We start from the raw sequence: 24518 nt of genomic DNA, 5'->3' as shown, positions 1-24518 counted from the left end.
GATTAAAAGAAAGAAAAGAAAAAAATATATAGCATCTGATTAAAAAAAGAAAGAAAAAAAGATATATAGCACCTGATTAAAAAAAAGAAAAAATAGATATATAGCATCTGATTAAAAAAAGAAAGAAAAAAATATATAGCATCTGATTAAAAAAAAGGAAAAAAGATATATAGCATCTGATTAAAAGAAAGAAAAAATAGATATATAGCATCTGATTAAAAAAAGAAATAAAAAAATATATAGCATCTGATTAAAAAAAAGAAAAAATAGATATATAGCATCTGATTAAAAAAAGAAAGAAAAAAATATATAGCATCTGATTAAAAAAAAGAAAAAATAGATATATAGCATCTGATTAAAAAAAGAAAGAAAGAAATATATAGCATCTGATTAAAAAAAAGGAAAAAAGATATATAGCATCTGATTAAAAGAAAGAAAAAATAGATATATAGCATCTGATTAAAAAAAGAAATAAAAAAATATATAGCATCTGATTAAAAAAAAGAAAAAATAGATATATAGCATCTGATTAAAAAAAGAAAGAAAAAAATATATAGCATCTGATTAAAAAAAAGAAAAAATAGATATATAGCATCTGATTAAAAAAAGAAATAAAAAATATATAGCATCTGATTAAAAAAAAGAAAAAATAGATATATAGCATCTGATTAAAAAAAGAAAGAAAAAAATATATAGCATCTGATTAAAAAAAAGAAAAAATAGATATATAGCATCTGATTAAAAAAAGAAAGAAAGAAATATATAGCATCTGATTAAAAAAAAGGAAAAAAGATATATAGCATCTGATTAAAAGAAAGAAAAAATAGATATATAGCATCTGATTAAAAAAAGAAATAAAAAAATATATAGCATCTGATTAAAAAAAAGAAAAAATAGATATATAGCATCTGATTAAAAAAAGAAAGAAAGAAATATATAGCATCTGATTAAAAAAAAGGAAAAAAGATATATAGCATCTGATTAAAAGAAAGAAAAAATAGATATATAGCATCTGATTAAAAAAAGAAATAAAAAAATATATAGCATCTGATTAAAAGAAAGGAAAAATAGATATATAGCATCTGATTAAAAGAAAGAAAAAATAGATATATAGCATCTGATTAAAAAAAGAAAGAAAGAAATATATAGCATCTGATTAAAAAAAAGGAAAAAAGATATATAGCATCTGATTAAAAAAAAGAAAAAATAGATATATAGCATCTGATTAAAAAAAGAAAGAAAAAAATATATAGCATCTGATTAAAAAAAAGGAAAAAAGATATATAGCATCTGATTAAAAGAAAGAAAAAATAGATATATAGCATCTGATTAAAAAAAGAAATAAAAAAATATATAGCATCTGATTAAAAGAAAGAAAAAATAGATATATAGCATCTGATTAAAAAAAGAAAGAAAAAAATATATAGCATCTGATTAAAAAAAAGAAAAAATAGATATATAGCATCTGATTAAAAAAAGAGAAAGAAAGAAATATATAGCATCTGATTAAAAAAAAGGAAAAAAGATATATAGCATCTGATTAAAAGAAAGAAAAAAAAATATATAGCACCTGATTAAAAAAAAGAAAAAATAGATATATAGCATCTGATTAAAAAAAGAAAGAAAAAAATATATAGCATCTGATTAAAAAAAAGGAAAAAAGATATATAGCATCTGATTAAAAGAAAGAAAAAATAGATATATAGCATCTGATTAAAAAAAGAAATAAAAAAATATATAGCATCTGATTAAAAAAAAGAAAAAATAGATATATAGCATCTGATTAAAAAAAGAAAGAAAAAAATATATAGCATCTGATTAAAAAAAAGAAAAAATAGATATATAGCATCTGATTAAAAAAAAGAAAAAATAGATATATAGCATCTGATTAAAAAAAGAAATAAAAAAATATATAGCATCTGATTAAAAAAAAGAAAAAATAGATATATAGCATCTGATTAAAAAAAGAAAGAAAAAAATATATAGCATCTGATTAAAAAAAAGGAAAAAAGATATATAGCATCTGATTAAAAGAAAGAAAAAATAGATATATAGCATCTGATTAAAAAAAGAAAGAAAAAAATATATAGCATCTGATTAAAAAAAAGAAAAAATAGATATATAGCATCTGATTAAAAAAAGAAAGAAAAAAATATATAGCATCTGATTAAAAAAAAGGAAAAAAGATATATAGCATCTGATTAAAAGAAAGAAAAAATAGATATATAGCATCTGATTAAAAAAAGAAATAAAAAAATATATAGCATCTGATTAAAAGAAAGAAAAAATAGATATATAGCATCTGATTAAAAAAAGAAAGAAAAAAATATATAGCATCTGATTAAAAAAAAGAAAAAATAGATATATAGCATCTGATTAAAAAAAGAGAAAGAAAGAAATATATAGCATCTGATTAAAAAAAAGGAAAAAAGATATATAGCATCTGATTAAAAGAAAGAAAAAAAAATATATAGCACCTGATTAAAAAAAAGAAAAAATAGATATATAGCATCTGATTAAAAAAAGAAAGAAAAAAATATATAGCATCTGATTAAAAAAAAGGAAAAAAGATATATAGCATCTGATTAAAAGAAAGAAAAAATAGATATATAGCATCTGATTAAAAAAAGAAATAAAAAAATATATAGCATCTGATTAAAAAAAAGAAAAAATAGATATATAGCATCTGATTAAAAAAAGAAAGAAAAAAATATATAGCATCTGATTAAAAAAAAGAAAAAATAGATATATAGCATCTGATTAAAAAAAAGAAAAAATAGATATATAGCATCTGATTAAAAAAAGAAATAAAAAAATATATAGCATCTGATTAAAAAAAAGAAAAAAGAGATATATAGCATCTGATTAAAAAAAGAAAGAAAAAAATATATAGCATCTGATTAAAAAAAAGGAAAAAAGATATATAGCATCTGATTAAAAGAAAGAAAAAATAGATATATAGCATCTGATTAAAAAAAGAAAGAAAAAAATATATAGCATCTGATTAAAAAAAAGAAAAAATAGATATATAGCATCTGATTAAAAAAAGAGAAAGAAAGAAATATATAGCATCTGATTAAAAAAAAGGAAAAAAGATATATAGCATCTGATTAAAAGAAAGAAAAAAAAATATATAGCACCTGATTAAAAAAAAGAAAAAATAGATATATAGCATCTGATTAAAAAAAGAAAGAAAAAAATATATAGCATCTGATTAAAAAAAAGGAAAAAAGATATATAGCATCTGATTAAAAGAAAGAAAAAATAGATATATAGCATCTGATTAAAAAAAGAAAGAAAAAAATATAAAGCATCTGATTAAAAAAAAGAAAAAATAGATATATAGCATCTGATTAAAAAAAGAAAAAATAGATATATAGCATCTGATTAAAAAAAGAAAGAAAAAAATATATAGCATCTGATTAAAAAAAAAGAAAAAATAGATATATAGCATCTGATTAAAAAAAGAAAGAAAAAAATATATAGCATCTGATTAAAAAAAAGGAAAAAAGATATATAGCATCTGATTAAAAGAAAGAAAAAATAGATATATAGCATCTGATTAAAAAAAGAAATAAAAAAATATATAGCATCTGATTAAAAGAAAGGAAAAATAGATATATAGCATCTGATTAAAAAAAGAAAGAAAAAAATATATAGCATCTGATTAAAAAAAAGAAAAAATAGATATATAGCATCTGATTAAAAAAAGAAAGAAAGAAATATATAGCATCTGATTAAAAAAAGAAAGAAAAAAATATATAGCATCTGATTAAAAAAAAGGAAAAAAGATATATAGCATCTGATTAAAAGAAAGAAAAAATAGATATATAGCATCTGATTAAAAAAAGAAATGAAAAAATATATAGCATCTGATTAAAAAAAAGAAAAAATAGATATATAGCATCTGATTAAAAAAAGAAAGAAAGAAATATATAGCATCTGATTAAAAAAAGAAAGAAAAAAATATATAGCATCTGATTAAAAAAAAGGAAAAAAGATATATAGCATCTGATTAAAAGAAAGAAAAAATAGATATATAGCATCTGATTAAAAAAAGAAATAAAAAAATATATAGCATCTGATTAAAAGAAAGGAAAAATAGATATATAGCATCTGATTAAAAAAAGAAAGAAAAAAATATATAGCATCTGATTAAAAAAAAGAAAAAATAGATATATAGCATCTGATTAAAAAAAGAAAGAAAAAAATATATAGCATCTGATTAAAAAAAAGGAAAAAAGATATATAGCATCTGATTAAAAAAAAGGAAAAAAGATATATAGCATCTGATTAAAAGAAAGGAAAAATAGATATATAGCATCTGAATAAAAAAAGAAAGAAAAAAATATATAGCATCTGATTAAAAAAAAAGAAAAAATAGATATATAGCATCTGATTAAAAAAAGAAAGAAAGAAATATATAGCATCTGATTAAAAAAAGAAATAAAAAAATATATAGCATCTGATTAAAAAAAAGAAAAAATAGATATATAGCATCTGATTAAAAAAAGAAAGAAAAAAATATATAGCATCTGATTAAAAAAAAAGAAAAAATAGATATATAGCATCTGATTAAAAAAAGAAAGAAAAAAATATATAGCATCTGATTAAAAAAAAGGAAAAAAGATATATAGCATCTGATTAAAAGAAAGAAAAAATAGATATATAGCATCTGATTAAAAAAAGAAATAAAAAAATATATAGCATCTGATTAAAAGAAAGAAAAAATAGATATATAGCATCTGATTAAAAAAAAGAAAAAATAGATATATAGCATCTGATTAAAAAAAGAAAGAAAAAAATATAAAGCATCTGATTAAAAAAAAAGAAAAAATAGATATATAGCATCTGATTAAAAAAAGAAAGAAAAAAATATAAAGCATCTGATTAAAAAAAAAGAAAAAATAGATATATAGCATCTGATTAAAAAAAGAAAGAAAAAAATATATAGCATCTGATTAAAAAAAAAGAAAAAATAGATATATAGCATCTGATTAAAAAAAAAGAAAAAAATATATAGCATCTGATTAAAAAAAAGAAAAATAGATATATAGCATGTGATTAAAAAAAAGAAAAAAAGAAAGAAAAAAAATATATAGCATCTGATTAAACAAAAAGAAAAAGAAAGAAAAAATATATATAGCATCTGATTAAAAAAAGAAAAAAGGAAAGAAAAAAAGATATATAACATCTGATTAAAAAACCATCATCATAAAATATAATTTCAACAGTTAAGTTGATATTTCATTAAAAAATAATTTTTCAACAATCATACCTTTTTTAACCATCAAAATAGTTGTCAGAAGAACAGACTGCTGCAGCAAGGGCTAGACATAGAACCAAAAAAACCTTTCCTCTCCCTGCCTGTCTTTTATTTTCTCAAACTGCCTCTAATACTATTTAACATCGCATGAGGGTCTGCCCCTCTCTTTTATTCTTCTCCTGTACTTCTCTTTCTCCCTTTTTCCTTATTCTTTCCCATCCCTTCGGGCTATAAACTAGATTGTATCCAGGGGTACTCTTCCTTTCCCCATATTCCCCACTTCAGTATCCTTATCCTTTTCATCTTTTATTATATATTATTCTTTAAAATCTCTTCATCGAACTAAGGAGATAGGTCCTCAAGTCATAGTCCATTGATGTGCATATATCGTATTCACATATATTGACCCAATTGTAAACTGTACAGTCATAAAGCAGTCAATACATACAGAACCTATTTTTCATAAGTTACTATGATCACATGTAGTATTGATCACGCAAGGGACTGTTTTTCGATCTTTGAGTGGAAGAAATATTTTTATACCCATGCCACCTATTGTAAAACGGTTAGAAAAGTGTGGCAAAATCTCACTATTATAAATCGATAATAAAGGCGTACTCAAAAAATATTTTTCAATTAGAAAATTACCTTATATTTATGGACGAATTTGTTTGTGATATCAAAACGTTCAAACCAATTCATGAACAGCTTTACAAATAGAATGCGCGATTTGATTTTCGAAATAATTGAGTACGTAAATTTACGAAAAGGCTTGTGTCAGCAACAATACAAATAATGTTCCGATAACATTCCTTCTTGATAAAAACGATGATGATATTAGGATTCGAAAATGAAATAAAAATGAAATCAGAGTAGCTAACAGAGATTCCCACACTTCAAGTTTTCTCACGGTTTCCTATTAGTCATTATATTTCTAAAAACCCGTTTGTTTCCTATACCTTCTAGGAGCAGAAGGATTAATCATACAATCGGTAATTAAAAGCCCGGATGTTTAACCATTCTTTCAGACATATGTTTGTGAAGTCTCAAAATTTAATAATTAGCTCCTTATAGCGAATAAAAAGAAACAGTCTCGTTTCTAAGAAACGTTATCACCAATGACGTTTTATAGTGACGCAATTCTCACCTGGCCTTTGATGTACGCTCATCGGTCTCGTTCAGTATATTTTCACGTGCAGCTGTTTTCAGGCTACAATTCTTGGTGTTTTATATTTCGTAAGATCATTGGTGACAATGACTTGAGTTAGATTTTTATACGTTTGTATAATCAAATGGTATTATAATAGCATAATTTATTGTATATAATCGTTTTTTTAAGAAACTTATTATAAAAAATGATAGTTGAGCTGAAACTCTGTCACTTATAAAGAAAATGAACGTTCCCTACAGTTAAACGGCTAAAGTGATGATAAATACGTATCACGCAATCGATGTGAAGAAACACTATTGCTAAGCAAATTAACACGCTAGCAGTAATTACGCTAAGTTATGAGTAGTAACAATATCAAGAAATATAAAATTTCTCAAAATTATCTAAATCAAAAGAACGTTAACCATAATTTTGTCACATCTCAGCAGCCTTTAAGAAGTCTGGAAGAAGAGGAGTTCACTTAGATGCTGCCCAGCTTTTGTAAACATAACAAGGGTGCTGTTTGTAATCTATTTTGTAAATTGAGTGGAACAAAACTTATCACTGTTCGTAAGGTTTACTTTCGGCCTCAAATCCAGCAAGAATTAAGAACGCCTTTGACCTGAGTGAATTTATCACCGAGGGATATATTTAAGTTTGACGTTGCAATCAACAAAGACAGTAGTAAGTATGACGCATCCTTTGTTTGTTGAGTTTGATTCGTAGATGCAGAAGTTTTGATTTTATTTTACGATGATTAGCATTACATGCATTATTCCAGTGATTATAGCCATCTTCAATTTACGTTATGGTCATTTAAGGTATGAATATGAAAGATTCAATTGTTGTATAAGGAATCATGTTAGGCAAATACAGTATTTCATGACAATGTTTCCTCACGGTACGTAATCTGTATGGTGTACTGGAACGTATTTGCTTATTACACGTACCCTTAACTAACATTTTAAGAGTATAACTTCTTTTGGTGTGACATAGATTGAGACTGAGGTGTATTTTAGTGTTAAATCTATTACTGTATACTGTATTATATCGCCCAGTTGGACCTACCATATCCAGCAGGGTCCTTTCTTACAGAAGAGGCTATACTGTATGTAGACGTTTTATAAAAGGTACCAAGGTATGTGCAATTAGTTTATATGACTTTGAGGGGGAGTATGTAGATTGTGGGGACACGTAAAACTTAATACTTATATTGATTTTTTTCTATTGGGAAAAATTTTATTATGGTCTAAAATACTATATTACGTACTGTAGCTATATTTGCAATCAAGGAATGATAATTGCACATTTAGGGGTTATGTCCCAACATTTTACAAACTTAACCAAAGCTGTATGAATATATATATATATATATATATATATATATATATATATATATATATATATATATATAATTTTTTTTAGCTGGTATCTATTTAACTTTGCTTTGAACATGTCTTATTTTAATACAACCAAAACTCAACCTTTCATTTAAATCATGCAGGTGTGCGGACCAGGTGGAATTTGTAAAATATTGGCAAAGTTACAAGAAAACAAGTAGAAAAAAATAGCTAAATTATAAGTATGTTAATTAACTATATTTGGTAATCAGTGTGCAATTAACATGTGCGATTGGAAATGAAACCAGTAAATTTTTGCAAATTGTCAGGTATGCAGCCTTTCGAGGTGTGCAAAACTACCTATCTTATATGAATGATGTCTTGTACTGTAACTAATAAGTTCTAGGAGCCTTTGTATATCAGCGACCAGTTACTCCCGTACGGATTAAAAATGGACATCAACTAACCTAAACTTTCCCCCTTAACCTAACTTACAAGCTGTGTCCTTACATACTTACCTAACGCGGTGGTTGACACCCCCTACGACTCCCCTTACAGTGCCGTATTGTAAGTTGGCCGTAATCATACAGGTGGCCGCTATCATACATACATCCCTAATTTTACTTAAAGCCATTCTGCTTTACTGACCATGGGAAGTTGTTAGTGTTTGCATAACAATGTGTAATAATATGGTTCATTACTTCATAGCAATTACATCACATGGTGTAATCGTACGAATCAAACAAGGTAAAGTTTTCCATTAGAATCATACATTATAGATTGTCCAGAAACTAGTTTAAGGAAAGCGCTGAAATTATGGCAATATTTCAAGATGCTGTGTACGTAAGATTATTTGTATAATTTCAATACTGTATGTACACACTTTTTTTTAGTCTATAATTTTGAATATGTAACCAGTAGTGTATGCTGAGATTCTATATTCACAACTAATCCAGACTTGTTAAAGCTTTGTATTAATTTTATTCTTGTATTTTTTTCATAAATTTATAGGCGTTAATTGTTAGGTGAAAGGTTATAAGAAGTAAATATTTAGTTAGAAGTAAAATATTTAGTTAGAAGTAAAATATTTAGTTATTAACAAAGCTACTACTGTACAATGCATACTTGATTCAATTGAAGTTTCCATATTAGAAAAAAGTATATGAAAAATTAATGAGGAAGAGCCATAGATAATCATTTTGTATCAATAATGCTCATGTTTGACTGAAATGTATATTGTATAAGGAATCGTAAAGGAATTTTGTTAATTACATGCACAACACGAGTGAGTAAGGTCGAGACTAACCTGTAAGCATACATGAATTGCCTTATTGAGTGAACAAGAAGGGGTATCATATGTATCATGTCATGTATATGTTATTTGCATTTAATCAGTATTTATACACATGTACAGTGCTGTATACAACTTCATTTCAAAAGGTTATCAAATAACCAAAATATGAAATATATTTTAGATGCCCAGTAGACTATCTATGCATTATTTGCAACGTTTTATCTTTGCTAAAAAAAATTACGCACTGTAGTGTGTATTGTGCAGTTTTCAATTGGAAATGTAATATTAATCTTGTGAAAATTTCCTTGCTTTGGGGAAATTAGGGCAACATATCGAATGTTAATTTGCTATCTTGAGATTGATTGAAATCCTCTCATCTTGATATGCAGGTGGAGCACAAATACTCGTGTACAGATGTCATGTGCCCAATATTCACACAACAGGACCTTCAAGCTACCGCTAGAGAGTTATGGGGTCCTTTGACTGGGTAGACAGACAGAAGTACATCGGATCCCTCTCTCTGGTTACGGTTCACTTTCCTTTTGCCTACACATACACCGAATAGTCTGGCCTATTCTTTACAGATTCTCCTCTGTCATCATACACCTGACAACACTTAAGATTATCAAACAATTTTTCTTCACACAACTGGTTAACTACTGCACTGTAATTGTTCAGTGGCCACTTTCCTCTTGGTAAGGGTAGAAGAGACTCTTTAGCTGTGGTAAGCAGCTCTTCTAGGAGAAGGACACTCCAAAATCAAACCATTGTTCTCTAGTCTTGGGTAGTGCCATAGCCTCTGTACCATGGTCTTCCACTGTCGTGGGGTAGAGTTCTCTTGCTTGAGGGTACACTCGGTCACACTATTGTTTTATATTTCTCTTCCTCTTGTTTTGTTAGTTTTTATAGTTTGTATAGGAAATATTTTTAAATGTTGTTACTGTTCTTAAGATATTTTCTCCTTCCTTGTTTCCTTTCCTCACTGGGCTATTTTCCCTGTTGGAGCCCATGGGCTTATAGCATCCTGGTTTTCCAACTAGAGTTGTAGCTCAGCAAGTAATAATAATAATAATATGTGCTAGTAACCCTATTTACTAGTTAGTATATCATTTGCAGGTATTTTGACCCATTTACATCATTAATCCATAATATAAAATATGGTAACTTGAATAACACACTATGTCGTGTCTGAAGATCTTGGGTGTTAAAAATCCACAATTATATCCGTTGTATATTTGAAATAGCAAAGCTTTCGTACATTTTCCAAAGTGCCTCTTCAGCTGAAGAATAAAAGTTTTACAATGTTTAAAATGTAAAATAAAAACAAAGGTCAATTACAAGATAAAAGTAATTAAACCACAGTAGTTGTTGAAGCTAAAACATCAGATTAAAAAGAAGTGGCGGTTTTCTAACAAGCGAACAGTCTTCATGTTGAAATAGCTATTCGCCGGGTAACTGGATATTTTGTTGTCTATTTTCCAAAATATTGATGTTGGTATCCTGCAATTCTGAGTTGAAACAGAAATCATTGTTTACTTTATCACCATCCTTGTTTAGTTGCACTGCATCTAACTTTAATTTTTCTCAGCAGGATTTAAAGAAAGAACATGGCTTCTGACTTGGAGTCGGTAACGGTGGCGATAGCCAACCAGAATCTTAATGAAAAAGAGGTACTCAAGAATGGGGACCACGCTTCGTTGAATTCTGAAGACACGGAGGATGCAGGCGGCTTTGGTCAACTGTGAGTATTTTTCATTTGGTTATGATTGGGAACTTTGCATTTGTGACATTGTAGTGAGTGTAAAGTTGCAATTATCCAAATTTTTTTAATAACCATTAGTTTTCAGAAAAGAGTGTATGGTTATTTTAGATTGGCCAATGTTTCATGTACCATACATCAGTTTGCTTTATAATACCATACATTTGTTGTGCTGTATATGCATAAGAATATATTAGATATATTTTGAATCATAATATTTTCCTTCCCAAAGTCAAGTCTTGAGTACAGTATTAGTTCTAAGTGTGTAATGATTACAAAGTTTTTTTTTTAAATTGTTTATATACAAATTTACTATAACACTCAAAAGTACAAATATACTTTGGATGCATATAGTTTTCATATTTCATGTTTGTCCTCTTGATATAATTTTGACCATATCGATAATTATAATATATCTTGGTGGAAATTACAAAATGACTACTGTACTCTGTATTACTTAACACGTATACGCTAAGCGGGTCTGGCCTTGAATATATTTTTCAATGCACTAACCATATTCACCCTTAACCCTCAAAGCTCGGAAAGCAATGGGCTTGGATCATCTTATGCCAGAATGCCAGTTGAAAAGGATGCTGTACGTTACAACATGAACCATCCATCTCGCGGTCACTGTGTCATCTTTAATCATAGCATATTTGACAGTCACACTGGGTTAGGGGTAAGTTTTGAAAATACATGGACTTTCCATATTTGTGTTTGTGTGCCTATGGTTTTTAGAGCATGAATTCTCATTATTTCTTATTTGTTCCGTAACTGGTATACAAATACAGTATATGCTATTTATTAGGGGTTATTACTTACGGCGAAGCTGAAGGACGAACTATTAAAATTTAGCAAGGGATAACTACCCATTCCACTGGGTAGTAGATTGGCCAGGGCACCAGCCACCCATTGAAATACTACCACTAAGGATTTATGAGGTTGTTTGATTGGGCAGACAGTACTACATTGGATCCTTCTCTGGTTACGGTTCACTTTCCTTTGCTTTCACATACACCGAATAGTCTGGCCTATTCTTTACATATTCTTCTCTGTCCTCATCCACCTAACAACACTGACATTACCAAACAATTCTTCTTTTCTCAAGGGGTTAACTACTACAATGTAATTGTTCAGTGGCTACTTTCCTCTTGATATGGGTAGAAGAGACTCTTTAGCTATGGTAAGCAGCTCTTAGGAGAAGGACACTCCAAAATCCAACCATTGTTCTCTAGTCTTGGGTAGTGCCATAGCCTCTACCATGGTCTTCTGCTGTCTTAGGTTAGAGTTCTCTTGCTTGAGGATACACTTGGGAAGAGTATTTTATCTAATTTCTCTTCTGCTTGTTTAGTTAAAGTTTTATAGTTTATATAGGAAATATTTATTTTAATTTTGATACTGTTCTTGAAACATTTTGTTTCCTGTTTCCTTTCCTCAATGGTCAATTTTTCTTGTTGGGGCCCCTGGGCTTATAGCATTCTGCTTTTCCAACTAGGGTTGTAGCCTATCAAGTAATAATAATAAGGGGGGGGGTAGCTTGCTACCGCTCTCACTCACACATCTGTGATTTAGCTCAGTTTGCTTTTGGCTCGAATAGTGAACAGTCGTTGCAGCTCTTCATCCTCACAAAGTTGTTTTTTCGGACTGCCATTTAATGCTTTCTTGTCTGTGCTTTCTTTTTATTATAGTGTGTGTGTGTGTGTTGACTTCTGCCGACCATGCGTACCTAGCCTGGACTTGAAGGCTGGCCTTGCGGTACCTTCATGTCAGCTGTGGACACCGATTGTCACGCCCTTTGTCCCGCCTGCAGAAGTCAACGGTGTGATAGTGATAATAAGCGTAATGAGTGTCAGGAGTGGTCTGCCTCCCAGTGGATGGAAAAGTCAAAGTGGGATATTTCTCCTTTGAAAGGGAAGAAACCCAAGGCTTCTTCTTCCGCTTCCCGACCTTCCTCCGAAGCTCCTGCTCGTTCAGTCTATTCCGAGAAACCATCAAGCAGTAGCGTAGGCCCTTTAATTGATGGACAACCTCGGTCCTCGAGAGATGGTGTTGCTTCCCCTAGCGAAGCAGCTCCATTCTGCAACCCCCCCCCCTCCCCCATGGGTGAGGCCTTGTCTCTCTATTTACCCAGGTGTGGTCGCCCTTGGGGCTTGTGGGTCCGCCCTCTAAGGACTCCTTGCTGCAATTCATCATCTGTGGTGCTAGTGTGCAGCCTTCGTTGACTTCAGAGGCGTATCGTCTTGCATGTGTCGACATTGTGGTGATTGAGGCGTCTTATTCTGCTGCTGCCGTCGCCTCTGCCCCTTCAGATTCTTCAGCTGTTGCTCCCGACTGTCCTTCCCCTGTTCCTGATCATCTTTCGTGGGCAAAGCTAAGTCTTTCGTCTGTCTCTCCTGCGAGTGTTTCTCCTCCTCAGTTCACTCATAGAGACTCCTCTGCAGAGGATTGCTGCTTCTAAAGGTCAGCTTGGTGATCCACTGTCCCCGAGAGGGCATCAGCGATCTCCCAGAGCTTGCCTTCCGCTTCACCTTAGAGGTGCCCCTTCACCATTGTCCTAGATCATGTCTTTGGCACTCAGAAGCCCACGAAGACCAGTGCTGCCTTACCCTGGTCTCAAGGGCTAAGTTTTAATGGCTTGTCTTTAAGCTTTGCCGAAAGTAATAACCCCTAATAAATACCGTAGATTTGTATCGTTAGGAAAAATGCGAATTATCTACGAATGTCATATTTTGCTCTTTTCCTTCCCTTATCTCATACATAAGCATTTTAAATCTCTGGAATATTGTTAAACACATGAAGAAAAAAAATTCTCATTAGTGTAATTCTTAGATAATCTACCATTTTTTTTAATGCCTCTTAGATATGCACTAGCCTCACCTGTAGTAGTAGTTACTGACAATACAGTATTTGATTAGTGAAGGATTCAGCTGAAATTGTGGCTTTATATCTTAATGAAATCCATTTCTATTGTTCTCTAGATTTATGCTCAAAAGTTGTACAGTTCAGTTTCTTCAGGTGTTTCATTAAAATTTCATTTTTTTTTTTTTTTTTTTTTTTTTTAGCTAGTCATTTAACATTTTCAACTTCCTGAATTTTATGATTATAGATCAGTCCATTATAAGAAAAAAGTAATAAGGTGAGCCTGCATATATGTTCTAAAATTTCTAATTCCTTATGTTTAGTTTTATTAACAAGGAAGTTATAGGGAAAAATACTTTAGCTGCTGCATTCCTTCTGTATTCTGTTCAAATTTTCCAATGTGCATGTACCTTGAGTATTTGGAAATAATATATTTAAATCATTTACTAATCACTCTACAGCATATAATATACATGAATTGTATAGGTATTTATATTTTCTTTGTTATTATTGGATGAACATATTAATTATTCAATGCTTTACTCATAACATTTTCACGCCTAAGGAAAATGTATTCAATTAACAAATAATGAGGTGCTAGATCATTTAAAGTTTTGAATTTAATTTTCAGGCGCGAAATGGTACAGACAAAGATCGCGATCAAGCCCAACAGCTTTTTAAAAACCTTGGATACAAAGTAGCCGTGTATAATAACGAGCCTGTTGAGCGGATCAAGGAAGTCATACAGGACTGTAAGTCGACGTTCTTTGTTACTATAGTAAGAGGTCTTGTTGTCATTTTGCATTACATTAAATGGATTCATTAAGGGAGCTTGTTTTTAAAGATGGTTTTGTCATTTCTTCCACTCTTCAATGATGTTAAATTCTCTCTTGTTTGTGCGTAAAAACTATTGTCACTGGTAATAGTTGGCTTCCATGTACAGTACTATATAGAACCTTCAGAGTAAAATTTAAAAACATGCCAAGACCATTGAAATACTCAAAATAAGGTTGCCTAGTTTATTTTTTTTTTTCCCAACATACATTTCTTATACTATGTTCATTTAAGAATTGAAATTAACGATGAATTTTAACCCTTATTGGGATGGATTTTCTATATGTTGGTTGTTTCTTCTATAATATTGCGAAGACAAAGTACTAAAATTAAAAGATAATTCATTAGAGTTATTAATGAAGAAGGACGCTCCAAAATCAAACCATTGTTCTTTAGTCTTGGGTAGTGCCATAGTCTCTGTACCATGGTCTTCCACTGTCTTGGGTTAGAGTTCTTTTGCTCGAGGGTACACTCGTGCACAGTATTGTATCTTATTTCTCTTCCTCTGGTTTTGTTAAAGTTTTTATAGGTGATATTTATTTTAATGTTACTCTTTTTAGAATATTTTATTTTTCCTTGTTTCCTTTCCCCACTGGGCTATTTTCCCTGTTGGAGCCCCTGGCCTTATAGCATCCTGCTTTTGCAACTAGGGATGTAGCTTAGCAAGTAATAATAATAGTAATAATAATTATGTACAGTAAAGTACTCTATAAGTACTGTCAGTGAGGGAGGATGTATCTCAAGTAGTTGAAGCTTGACTTTTCACAACTCATAGAATTCTTAATTTAGGATATATTTCATATGAAAATTGAGATTATTTGTAGCCAGCTTGTTAATGATTCCATAGGAGTACTGTACCTTGAAGAAAATACTTGGTCATAATCCATTTATTGTGTATTGTCTGCAAAGTGTTAAAATATAAAAATAGATATTCTTATAGATTTAAATTCTAATTTTTAATATTAATCTTACCCGATGATCATGTAGCTGTCAACTCCGTTGCCCGACAGATATCTACGGTCGGGATACGCCAGCGATCGCTATACAGGTGGGGGTGTACACAACAGCGCCATCTGTGAGTAGGTACTCAAGTACTTCTTGTCAACAAGAACTCAATTTTTCCTCTGTCGTGCCGCCGGCAAGACCTACTTGGATACGCTGTTGATTCTGGAGTTGTTGTTCACGATTTGGTGATGTATTCACTCTAGAGTTTAGCCTTCGCTATTCAGGAAGCTTTATCATTAGCTTAGCAAGCTTTTGGAATTAATTTGGATTAATTGTTAACGAACTTTGCTAGATTTTGGAATTCCCCCTTGACTACTTCTACAATTCAAGATGTCTGACCATTCTCAAGTCCCTAAGTACAGGCAGTGTAGCGTTAGGGCTTGTGCTAGGCGTCTTCCGAAGGCCTCTATAGATCCTCACACCGTTTGTTCCAATTGTAGGGGTAAATCCTGTCAATTGGAAGATCGATGTGGGGAATGCGCTGGGCTTTCGGAATTCGATTTTAACGAATTCCTTAAAAATGCACGTAGGTTAGAGAAGGAGAGAATCAGGAGGAGTTCTTCTCGCTCTGTGGATTTTTCCTCTCCCCATGCCCCTCTACCTTTTCCTTCCCCTGTAGTGGTGACTCCCGAACCTGCTACTAGTGCTCAGCCATCCATGGCGGATATGATGCGTGCCATTCAGGCTCTCGGTGACAGAGTGGAGTCATTGGCTAATGACCGTAATCAGCTTTTGGCAGATGTCAAAGAGCTGAAAGCGAAAAGTGCAGTGGGAAGTGTTATCAGTGCTAGTGATGTGAAAAGTGTCAGTGTCAGTGTTGCGCATGAGGGTACATCTGTGCGTGCCAGTCGTCCTCCCAGTCCGGGACCTCTTGCAAGCTCCCAAGCCCAGGGGAGAAGCAATGTCGAAGGACCAAAGGGTTCGGCAGGCCTTGATCAGCGCACGGATGTATCCTCAGTGGTTGCGGACGTATCTGTCAAAGATCGTCCCATCCACAAACAGACGAATGAGCCCTTACATTCCTCGTCTGTGGAAGAAGTTTCCAGGAGGAAACGATGGACCAAGGTTTCACGACCGCTCAAACGTAAGGTCCCTTCCGAGCGAGTCCAACGGCCCAGGTGTAGCCACTGGGTCAGTTCGGACTCGCCGCAGTCTTCCGATGACTGCACACCTCCCAAGAGAGGTAGAGTGGTTCCACAACAGGCTACTGCTCCAACCACGGTAGACCCTAAGTGGTCCATGCTGCAGACTATGCAGTCTCAGCTTGCGGCATTCATGCAGGAGTATCATGCTGAGAAGGTTGACACTGCACCTGTTAACCTACAACCCGCTGAGGTTGTGCGCTCAGCAGATACTGCGGCTGCCTGCTCCCACACTCCACCTGTGAGAGCTCCACCACCGATGCGCAGTCCACTCTGCCAGACGCATGTTCTTGTCGCACCATCCGTTGACATGCGTGAGCTACCGCATCAGCAGTGGGAAGGTGCTGTAGAGCTGCCGGGTTCTGAGACTATGCGGCATGCTCCGCAACCCATGCGGCATGCTCCGCATACCATACAGCATGCTCCGCATACCATACAGCATGCTCCGCAACTCACCGCAACCCCTCCCACGCACCAGCACTCTGCTTTTGTTGTTGCCAGCTCGCAGACTGACCAGCAGCGGCATGATGTTGGATCCGCAGCAGTTACGCATGCACCCGTACTGCCGGATTCAGCCGTTCAGCTTTCTGCTCTGCCTTTGCCACTTCCTACTCAGCTTTCGGATGATGGAGTATCAGATGACGAAGCTGCACATTTGGATGAACCGCACTCCGACCTTGAAGGGCCCAAGTCTACGCCTCCCTCCTTAGACTTTCGTAAAGTCCTTGCCTTGTTCAGGGACTTGTATCCTGAACAGTTTGTATCTGCAGCCCCTCGCTCTCCTCCCTCCGAGTTTGCTCTGGGCATGCAGTCTGCTGCTCCTGCCTTCACCAAGCTTGTTCTCGCACGCTCATCCAAGAGAGCTTTGAGGGTTATGGGAGAGTGGTTGCAGTCCAAGAAGCAACTGGGAAAGACTGCTTTCATCTTTCCTCCTACCAAGCTTGCTTCCAAGTCGAGCGTCTGGTATGCCACGGGAGAGGAACCCGGCTTGGGAGTTCCTGCCTCTGCCCAGGGCGACTTCTCAAGTCTGGTTGACTCTCCCCGCAGGCTGGCTATGAGACGTTCGAAGATCTGCTGGTCCTTTTCAGACATGGATCATCTGTTGAAGGGAGTCTTTCGTGCCTTCGAGATCTTCAACTTTCTCGATTGGTGTTTGGGAGCCTTAAGCAGAAAGACTTCCCCTTCGGATAAGGACTCTGCCATGCTGATCATGTCTAGCATGGACAAAGCCATTCGGGATGGGTCTGGTGAGCTTGCGGCTTCGTACGTCTCGGGAGTGCTTAAGAAGAGAGAACATCTTTGCTCCTTCTTATCGGCTGGTATCATTCCTTGCCAGAAGTCAGAGTTGTTGTTTGCTCCTCTCTCCAAGTGTCTGTTTCCGGAGGAGCTGATTAAGGGGATGGCTGCCTCCCTTATCCAGAAGGATACCCATGATCTTATGGCATCTTCTGCACGTAAGGCTAAAACCTTACCTTCCGTGCCTAGACCCTTCCGCCCTGCAGCAGTAGACACTCCTGCTACTAGGTTCATCCCGCCCTTTCGTGGCAGAACCTCCAGCAGAGGAGGTACCCGTGCCGACAGTCACCGTGGCAAATCCAAGAAGGGTTCCAAGTCCGCAAAAGGCAAGTTCTGACTGCCTTACTCTCCAGACAGCAGTGGGAGCCAGACTCAAGACCTTCTGGCAAGCTTGGGAGAGCAGAGGTGCAGACGCTCAGTCTGTGAAGTGGCTAAGAGAGGGGTACAGAATTCCGTTCTGCCGCAGTCCCCCTCTAGCTACATCTCCCATCAACCTCTCTCCCAACTACAAGGAGAAGGACAAGAGGCTAGCGTTGCAACAAGAGGTGTCGCTCTTGCTACAAAAGGAAGCGGTGGTCATAGTCCGGGATCATCAATCCCCGGGCTTCTACAACCGTCTCTTCCTGGTAGCGAAGAAGACAGGAGGTTGGAGACCGGTGCTGGACGTCAGTGCTCTCAATGCTTTTGTCACCAAGCAGACGTTCACGATGGAGACGACGAAGTCGGTCCTAGCAGCGGTCAGGAAGGAGGACTGGATGGTCTCGTTAGACCTGAAAGACGCGTACTTTCACGTCCCCATCCATCCAGACTCCCAACCTTTCCTAAGGTTCGTCTTTGGAAAGGTTGTGTACCAGTTCCAAGCCCTGTGCTTTGGCCTAAGCACGGCACCTCTTGTGTTTACCAGACTGATGAGGAATATTGCCAAATTCCTTCACTTGGCAGACATCAGAGCCTCCCTTTATTTGGACGACTGGCTTTTAAGAGCTCCAACAAGTCGTCGCTGTCTGGAGAATCTCAGATGGACTATGGATCTGACCAAGGAATTGGGCCTCCTGGTCAATATAGAGAAGTCCCAGCTCGTCCCATCCCAGACCATTGTCTATCTTGGTATGGAGATTCAGAGTCGAGCTTTTCGGGCTTTTCCGTCGGCCCCAAGGATCAATCAAGCCCTAGAATGCATCCAGAGCATGCTGAGAAGGAACCGATGTTCGGTCAGGCAGTGGATGAGTCTAACAGGGACACTATCATCGCTGGCCCAGTTCATCGAGTTAGGGAGACTCCACCTCCGCCCCCTTCAGTATCATCTAGCTGCTCACTGGAGAAAGGACATGACGCTAGAGGCGGTCTCAGTGCCTGTTTCCGAAGAGATGAGGTCTATGCTAACGTGGTGGAAGAACAGCATTCTTCTCAAGGAAGGTCTGCCATTAGCTGTTCAGACCCCCGACCACCGTCTCTTCTCGGACGCATCGGACACGGGCTGGGGTGCGACACTGGACGGACAGGAATGCTCGGGCACGTGGAATCAGGAGCAAAGGACACTTCACATCAATTGCAAGGAGTTGTTGGCAGTTCATCTGGCCTTGATAAACTTCAAGTCCCTCCAGCTAAACAAGGTGGTGGAGGTGAACTCCGACAACACCACAGCCTTGGCTTACATCTCCAAGCAAGGAGGGACTCATTCGAGGAAGTTGTTCGAGATCGCAAGGGACCTCCTCATTTGGTCAAAAGATCGAAAGCTTTCGCTGGTAACGAGGTTCATTCAGGGCGATATGAATGTCATAGCAGATCGCCTCAGCCGGAAGGGTCAGGTCATCCCCACAGAGTGGACCCTTCACAAGAATGTTTGCAGCAGACTATGGGCCCTGTGGGGTCAGCCCACCATAGATCTATTCGCTACCTCGATGACCAAGAGGCTCCCGATGTATTGTTCTCCGATTCCAGACCCAGCGGCAGTTCACGTGGATGCCTTTCTGCTGGATTGGTCCCATCTCGACCTGTATGCGTTCCCGCCGTTCAAGATTGTCAACAGGGTACTTCAGAAGTTCGCCTCGCACGAAGGGACACGGTTGACGTTGGTTGCTCCCCTCTGGCCCGCGAGAGAATGGTTCACCGAGGTACTGCAATGGCTAGTGGACGTTCCCAGGACTCTTCCTCTAAGAGTGGACCTTCTGTGTCAACCTCACATAAAGAAGGTACACCCAAACCTCCACGCTCTTCGTCTGACTGCCTTCAGACTATCGAAAGACTCTCAAGAGCTAGAGGCTTTTCGAAGGAGGCAGCCAGAGCGATTGCCAGAGCAAGGAGGACATCCACTCTCAGAGTCTATCAGTCTAAATGGGAAGTCTTCCGAAGCTGGTGCAAGGCGAATGCAGTTTCCTCAACCAGTACCACTGTAACCCAGATTGCTGACTTCCTGTTACATCTAAGGAACGTAAGATCCCTTTCAGCTCCTACGATCAAGGGTTACAGGAGTATGTTGGCAGCGGTCTTCCGCCACAGAGGCTTGGATCTTTCCACCAACAAAGATCTACAGGACCTCCTTAGGTCTTTTGAGACCTCAAAGGAACGTCGGTTGTCCACACCAGGCTGGAACCTATACGTGGTTTTAAGGTTCCTAATGTCATCTAGATTTGAACCGCTCCAATCAGCCTCTTTTAAGGACCTCACATTAAAAAATCTTTTCCTCGTCTGCTTAGCAACAGCTAAAAGAGTCAGTGAGATCCACGCCTTCAGCAGGAACATAGGTTTTACATCTGAAACGGCTACATGTTCCTTGCAGCTCGGTTTTTTGGCTAAAAACGAGCTTCCTTCCCGTCCTTGGCCTAAGTCGTTCGAGATCCCAAGCCTGTCCAACTTGGTGGGGAACGAACTAGAGAGAGTACTTTGCCCAGTAAGAGCTCTTAAGTACTATTTAAGACGGTCAAAGCCATTACGAGGACAATCAGAAGCTTTATAGTGTGCTATCAAGAAGCCTTCTCTTCCGATGTCTAAGAACGCAGTTTCTTACTACATCAGGCTTCTGATTAGAGAAGCACATTCTCATCTGAAGGAAGAAGACCTTGCTTTGCTGAAGGTAAGGACACATGAAGTTAGAGCTGTCGCTACTTCAGTGGCCTTCAAACAGAACCGTTCTCTGCAGAGTGTTATGGATGCAACCTATTGGAGAAGCAAGTCAGTGTTCGCATCATTCTATCTCAAAGATGTCCAGTCTCTTTACGAGAACTGCTACACCCTGGGACCATTCGTAGCAGCGAGTGCAGTAGTAGGTGAGGGCTCAGCCACTACATTCCCATAATCCCATAACCTTTTTAATCTTTCTCTTGAATACTTTTTATTGTTGTTTTTGGGTTGTACGGAAGGCTAAGAAGCCTTCCGCATCCTGGTTGATTTGGCGGGTGGTCAAATTCTTTCTTGAGAAGCGCCTAGGTTAGAGGTTGTGATGAGGTCCTTTAGTATGGGTTGCAGCCCTTTATACTTCAGCACCTAGGAGTCGTTCAGCATCCTAAGAGGACCGCTAGGCTCAGTAAGGAAGACGTACTTAAAAAAGGCAGAGTAATAGTTTAAGTCGACTTCCTTACCAGGTACTTATTTATTTTATGTTTGTTATTTTGAATAACTGCTTAAATGAAATACGGGATACTTAGCTTCTTTGTTAACATGTATGCTGGTCTCCACCCACCACCCTGGGTGTGAATCAGCTACATGATCATCGGGTAAGATTAATATTGAAAAATGTTATTTTCATTAGTAAAATAAATTTTTGAATATACTTACCCGATGATCATGAATTTAAGGACCCGCCCTTCCTCCCCATAGAGAACCAGTGGACCGAGGAGAAAATTGAGTTCTTGTTGACAAGAAGTACTTGAGTACCTACTCACAGATGGCGCTGTTGTGTACACCCCCACCTGTATAGCGATCGCTGGCGTATCCCGACCGTAGATTTCTGTCGGGCAACGGAGTTGACAGCTACATGATCGGGTAAGTATATTCAAAAATTTATTTTACTAATGAAAATAACATTTTTCTGTTACAGTGGCATTTGGAGTAGACCATAAGGACTGTGATTCCTTAGTGATTGTTTTCATGTCGCATGGGGAGCAAGAGATACTTTATGGACGCAACGGGAGTTTCAAGGCAGAGTTTTTGTTTGACTCTTTCAGTGCCGACCAGTGCAAGTCACTCGCTGGAAAGCCGAAACTTTTCTTCATTCAGGTAAGCTTAAATTTTGGTTTCAGGGCTTTTTTTTTTATTATTATTATTGCAGTTACAGTGCTTTACACTTATTAAGAATTACCATAATTCTCCTTGTAGGAGTGTCTTAAGAACTCGATCTTAACCCTTTTACCCCCGGGGTATCTGGAAATTTCCAACCCTTAACCCCCAGTGTTATTTTTTTCCCAGCACATTTTGCAGTATATTTTTTTTTAAATTGCTCTAACAACCTTAATTTTTGTCATAGAGAGGTCAGGTTGGTCTCATTCTCTTGGAAAATGCCTGAATTTTCTCCAAAAATTATCAAAAAATATGAAAAACAAATTTTTCAATATTTAACTTAGCCGGTGATTATATAAGCTGCAACTCTGTTGCTCGACAGAAAACTTTACGTTAAAAATCCGCCAGCGATCGCTATGCAGGTAGGGGGTGTACTTCAACAGCGCCATCTGTCGTGCAGGTACTCAGTACTCAATGTAAACAAAGAACTCAATTTTCTCTCTGTTGGGCTACCGGCAAGACCTACTAATTCGCTGTTGCTAACTGGATTTGTTTTCACAACTATTGGTGAAGTACACTATTCTAGTTTTGAGCTTTCGCTATGCAGGTGTTTTATCTTCATCTCAAAACTTGAACTCGTTTTGGATAGATTTTATTATGGTGACAAAGAGAGTATGGACTTTCTTTCACTTTTAAATGGCCGACCCTTCCCTTAGACGGAAGTGTGTTTAGGGTTTTAGTAATTATCTTATCACGTTATAGATTTTCCTCTATATATTTTATATCTCTCCGCCTTTATTAGGCCTCTTCGATTAACTTTCCATTTTTTATAAACATCTAAAATAAATTTTAATGCTTTGTTTATATAGACCTTTCCTGAGAGTAGGCGGTCCTAACTTGGAAACCGAAGTTAATCAACATTGAGCCCTTTATATCGTCTTTAGCTTTTAAAGGATTTAAAACTTTTTAAATGTAATATTTTATGAAAGAATTTCTTTGATAGTCTTCGTACTGTTTTCAAAGATGAACTAACGTTTAGTTTTTTATGCTACGCAGTTGTTGACGTTCAGGACGTTCAACATGCGCTCTATCGTTACGATAGAGAGAGAGTGTATCACGGTTTCACTTTGCAGTAAGAGTAAATCGATTCTGACGTTTTGTTCATTCTTTCTTAGCTTAAATGTTTTAAATTCTAATTTAAAGGAACTTTTTATTTGAAAAACCTTTCAGTTTTTTCCTTTAGTCAAATAACATGTTTTTTTGACGATATATAATTGGACTCTTCTCTTAGGTGCGAAATCAAGAGAGAAAGAGAGAGAGAGATAGAGACGGAGGGAGAGAGAGGAGAGAAAACGTTCCGTTCAAGCGGGTAACGTTGTTCTCGTGTTACTCTCGTCCCTAGTCTCTGTACGGGGAGGAAGGATAAAACGTTTTTAGGTTTTTATTCTCGTCCCCAGGCTATGTGCGGTGAGAGATTGAAAACGTAGTTATATGAACTAGTGTTTAGTCTCTTTCCCAGCCACTGATTTTTCTTTTTATCTTAAAATATGTTTTCTGTTTTTTGCTGGTATTATGAGCTTGCATTATACGACTAATTTCGCAATTACTACCTTTTAATGAAGGGTAGAATTGCGTGTTTCAGGTAGAAATAAGTGCAAAACAGAAAATCGAAGTGATAAAGTGATATGCGCAAAGTGTTACAGTGTTGCGTCCGAGGCGCAAAGTGTTACAGTGTTGCGTCCGAGGGTTCGTCTGTTCGTGCCTGTCGTTCACCTAGTCCGGGACCTCTTGCAAGCTCCCAAGCCCAGGGGAGAAGTAATGTCAAAAGACTTATGGGTTCGAGAGGCCTTGACCAACGAACAGACGTTTTCCCTCTATGGTATCGGGTGTATCTTACCAAGATCTCCCCTACCATAAGACGAGAGAGACGTTGTTTCTCCTCGCCATCCGTAGGCTTTTCGCATAAGAAACCTGTCACAAGGTTTCGAAGCCCTTAAGCGAAAGTCAGTCCTTTCAGGACAGGTCCAGCGTCCTGGTTACAGCCATTAGGACAGCTCTGACCCTATGCAGTCATCGGATAACTGCTCGCCGCCTAACAAAAGCGTAACACAGACTCCGAAAGTCTTTTTTTGTAGGCAAAGTGTTGCGGTCACAGACGTTACCCTCGTCTATTACCACAACCATTTCCGTTGATCCTTAAGGGGTTGTATGGCAAAACATGCAGTATATGCTTGCCTCCCTTATGGAAGACTATTCTGCCGATTAGTCCGTTGAGTCTAGCCGTTTATCTCATCGATATCCTGGCTTTCAGCCAACCTAACGTTCCTTTGTGCTTACTGTTGACGTTGGCGTAGCTTA

General features: G+C 36.0%; 1 protein-coding gene across 3 annotated transcripts in view; it reads left to right on the top strand.

The window, feature by feature from the left end:
• The first annotated feature begins 6805 nt into the window (after positions 1–6805).
• Positions 6806–24518, top strand: part of LOC137648596 (caspase-1-like) — a 28616-nt gene continuing 10903 nt past the window's right edge. The window contains exons 1-5 of one of the 3 annotated variants that reach the window (XM_068381505.1): positions 6806–7100; positions 10639–10791; positions 11347–11488; positions 14300–14420; positions 21982–22160. In XM_068381505.1, the coding sequence (XP_068237606.1) occupies positions 10658–10791; positions 11347–11488; positions 14300–14420; positions 21982–22160 (576 nt within the window). In that variant the 5' untranslated portion in view covers positions 6806–7100; positions 10639–10657. The other 2 variants (XM_068381506.1, XM_068381507.1) reach the window with 2 other exon arrangements.

The sequence above is a fragment of the Palaemon carinicauda genome, chromosome 10 (genome assembly GCF_036898095.1).
Source record: "Palaemon carinicauda isolate YSFRI2023 chromosome 10, ASM3689809v2, whole genome shotgun sequence".
Taxonomy (NCBI): domain Eukaryota; kingdom Metazoa; phylum Arthropoda; class Malacostraca; order Decapoda; family Palaemonidae; genus Palaemon; species Palaemon carinicauda.
The sequence above is the reverse complement of the archived record's forward strand: the minus strand, read 5'-3'. Positions and strand labels throughout refer to the sequence as shown.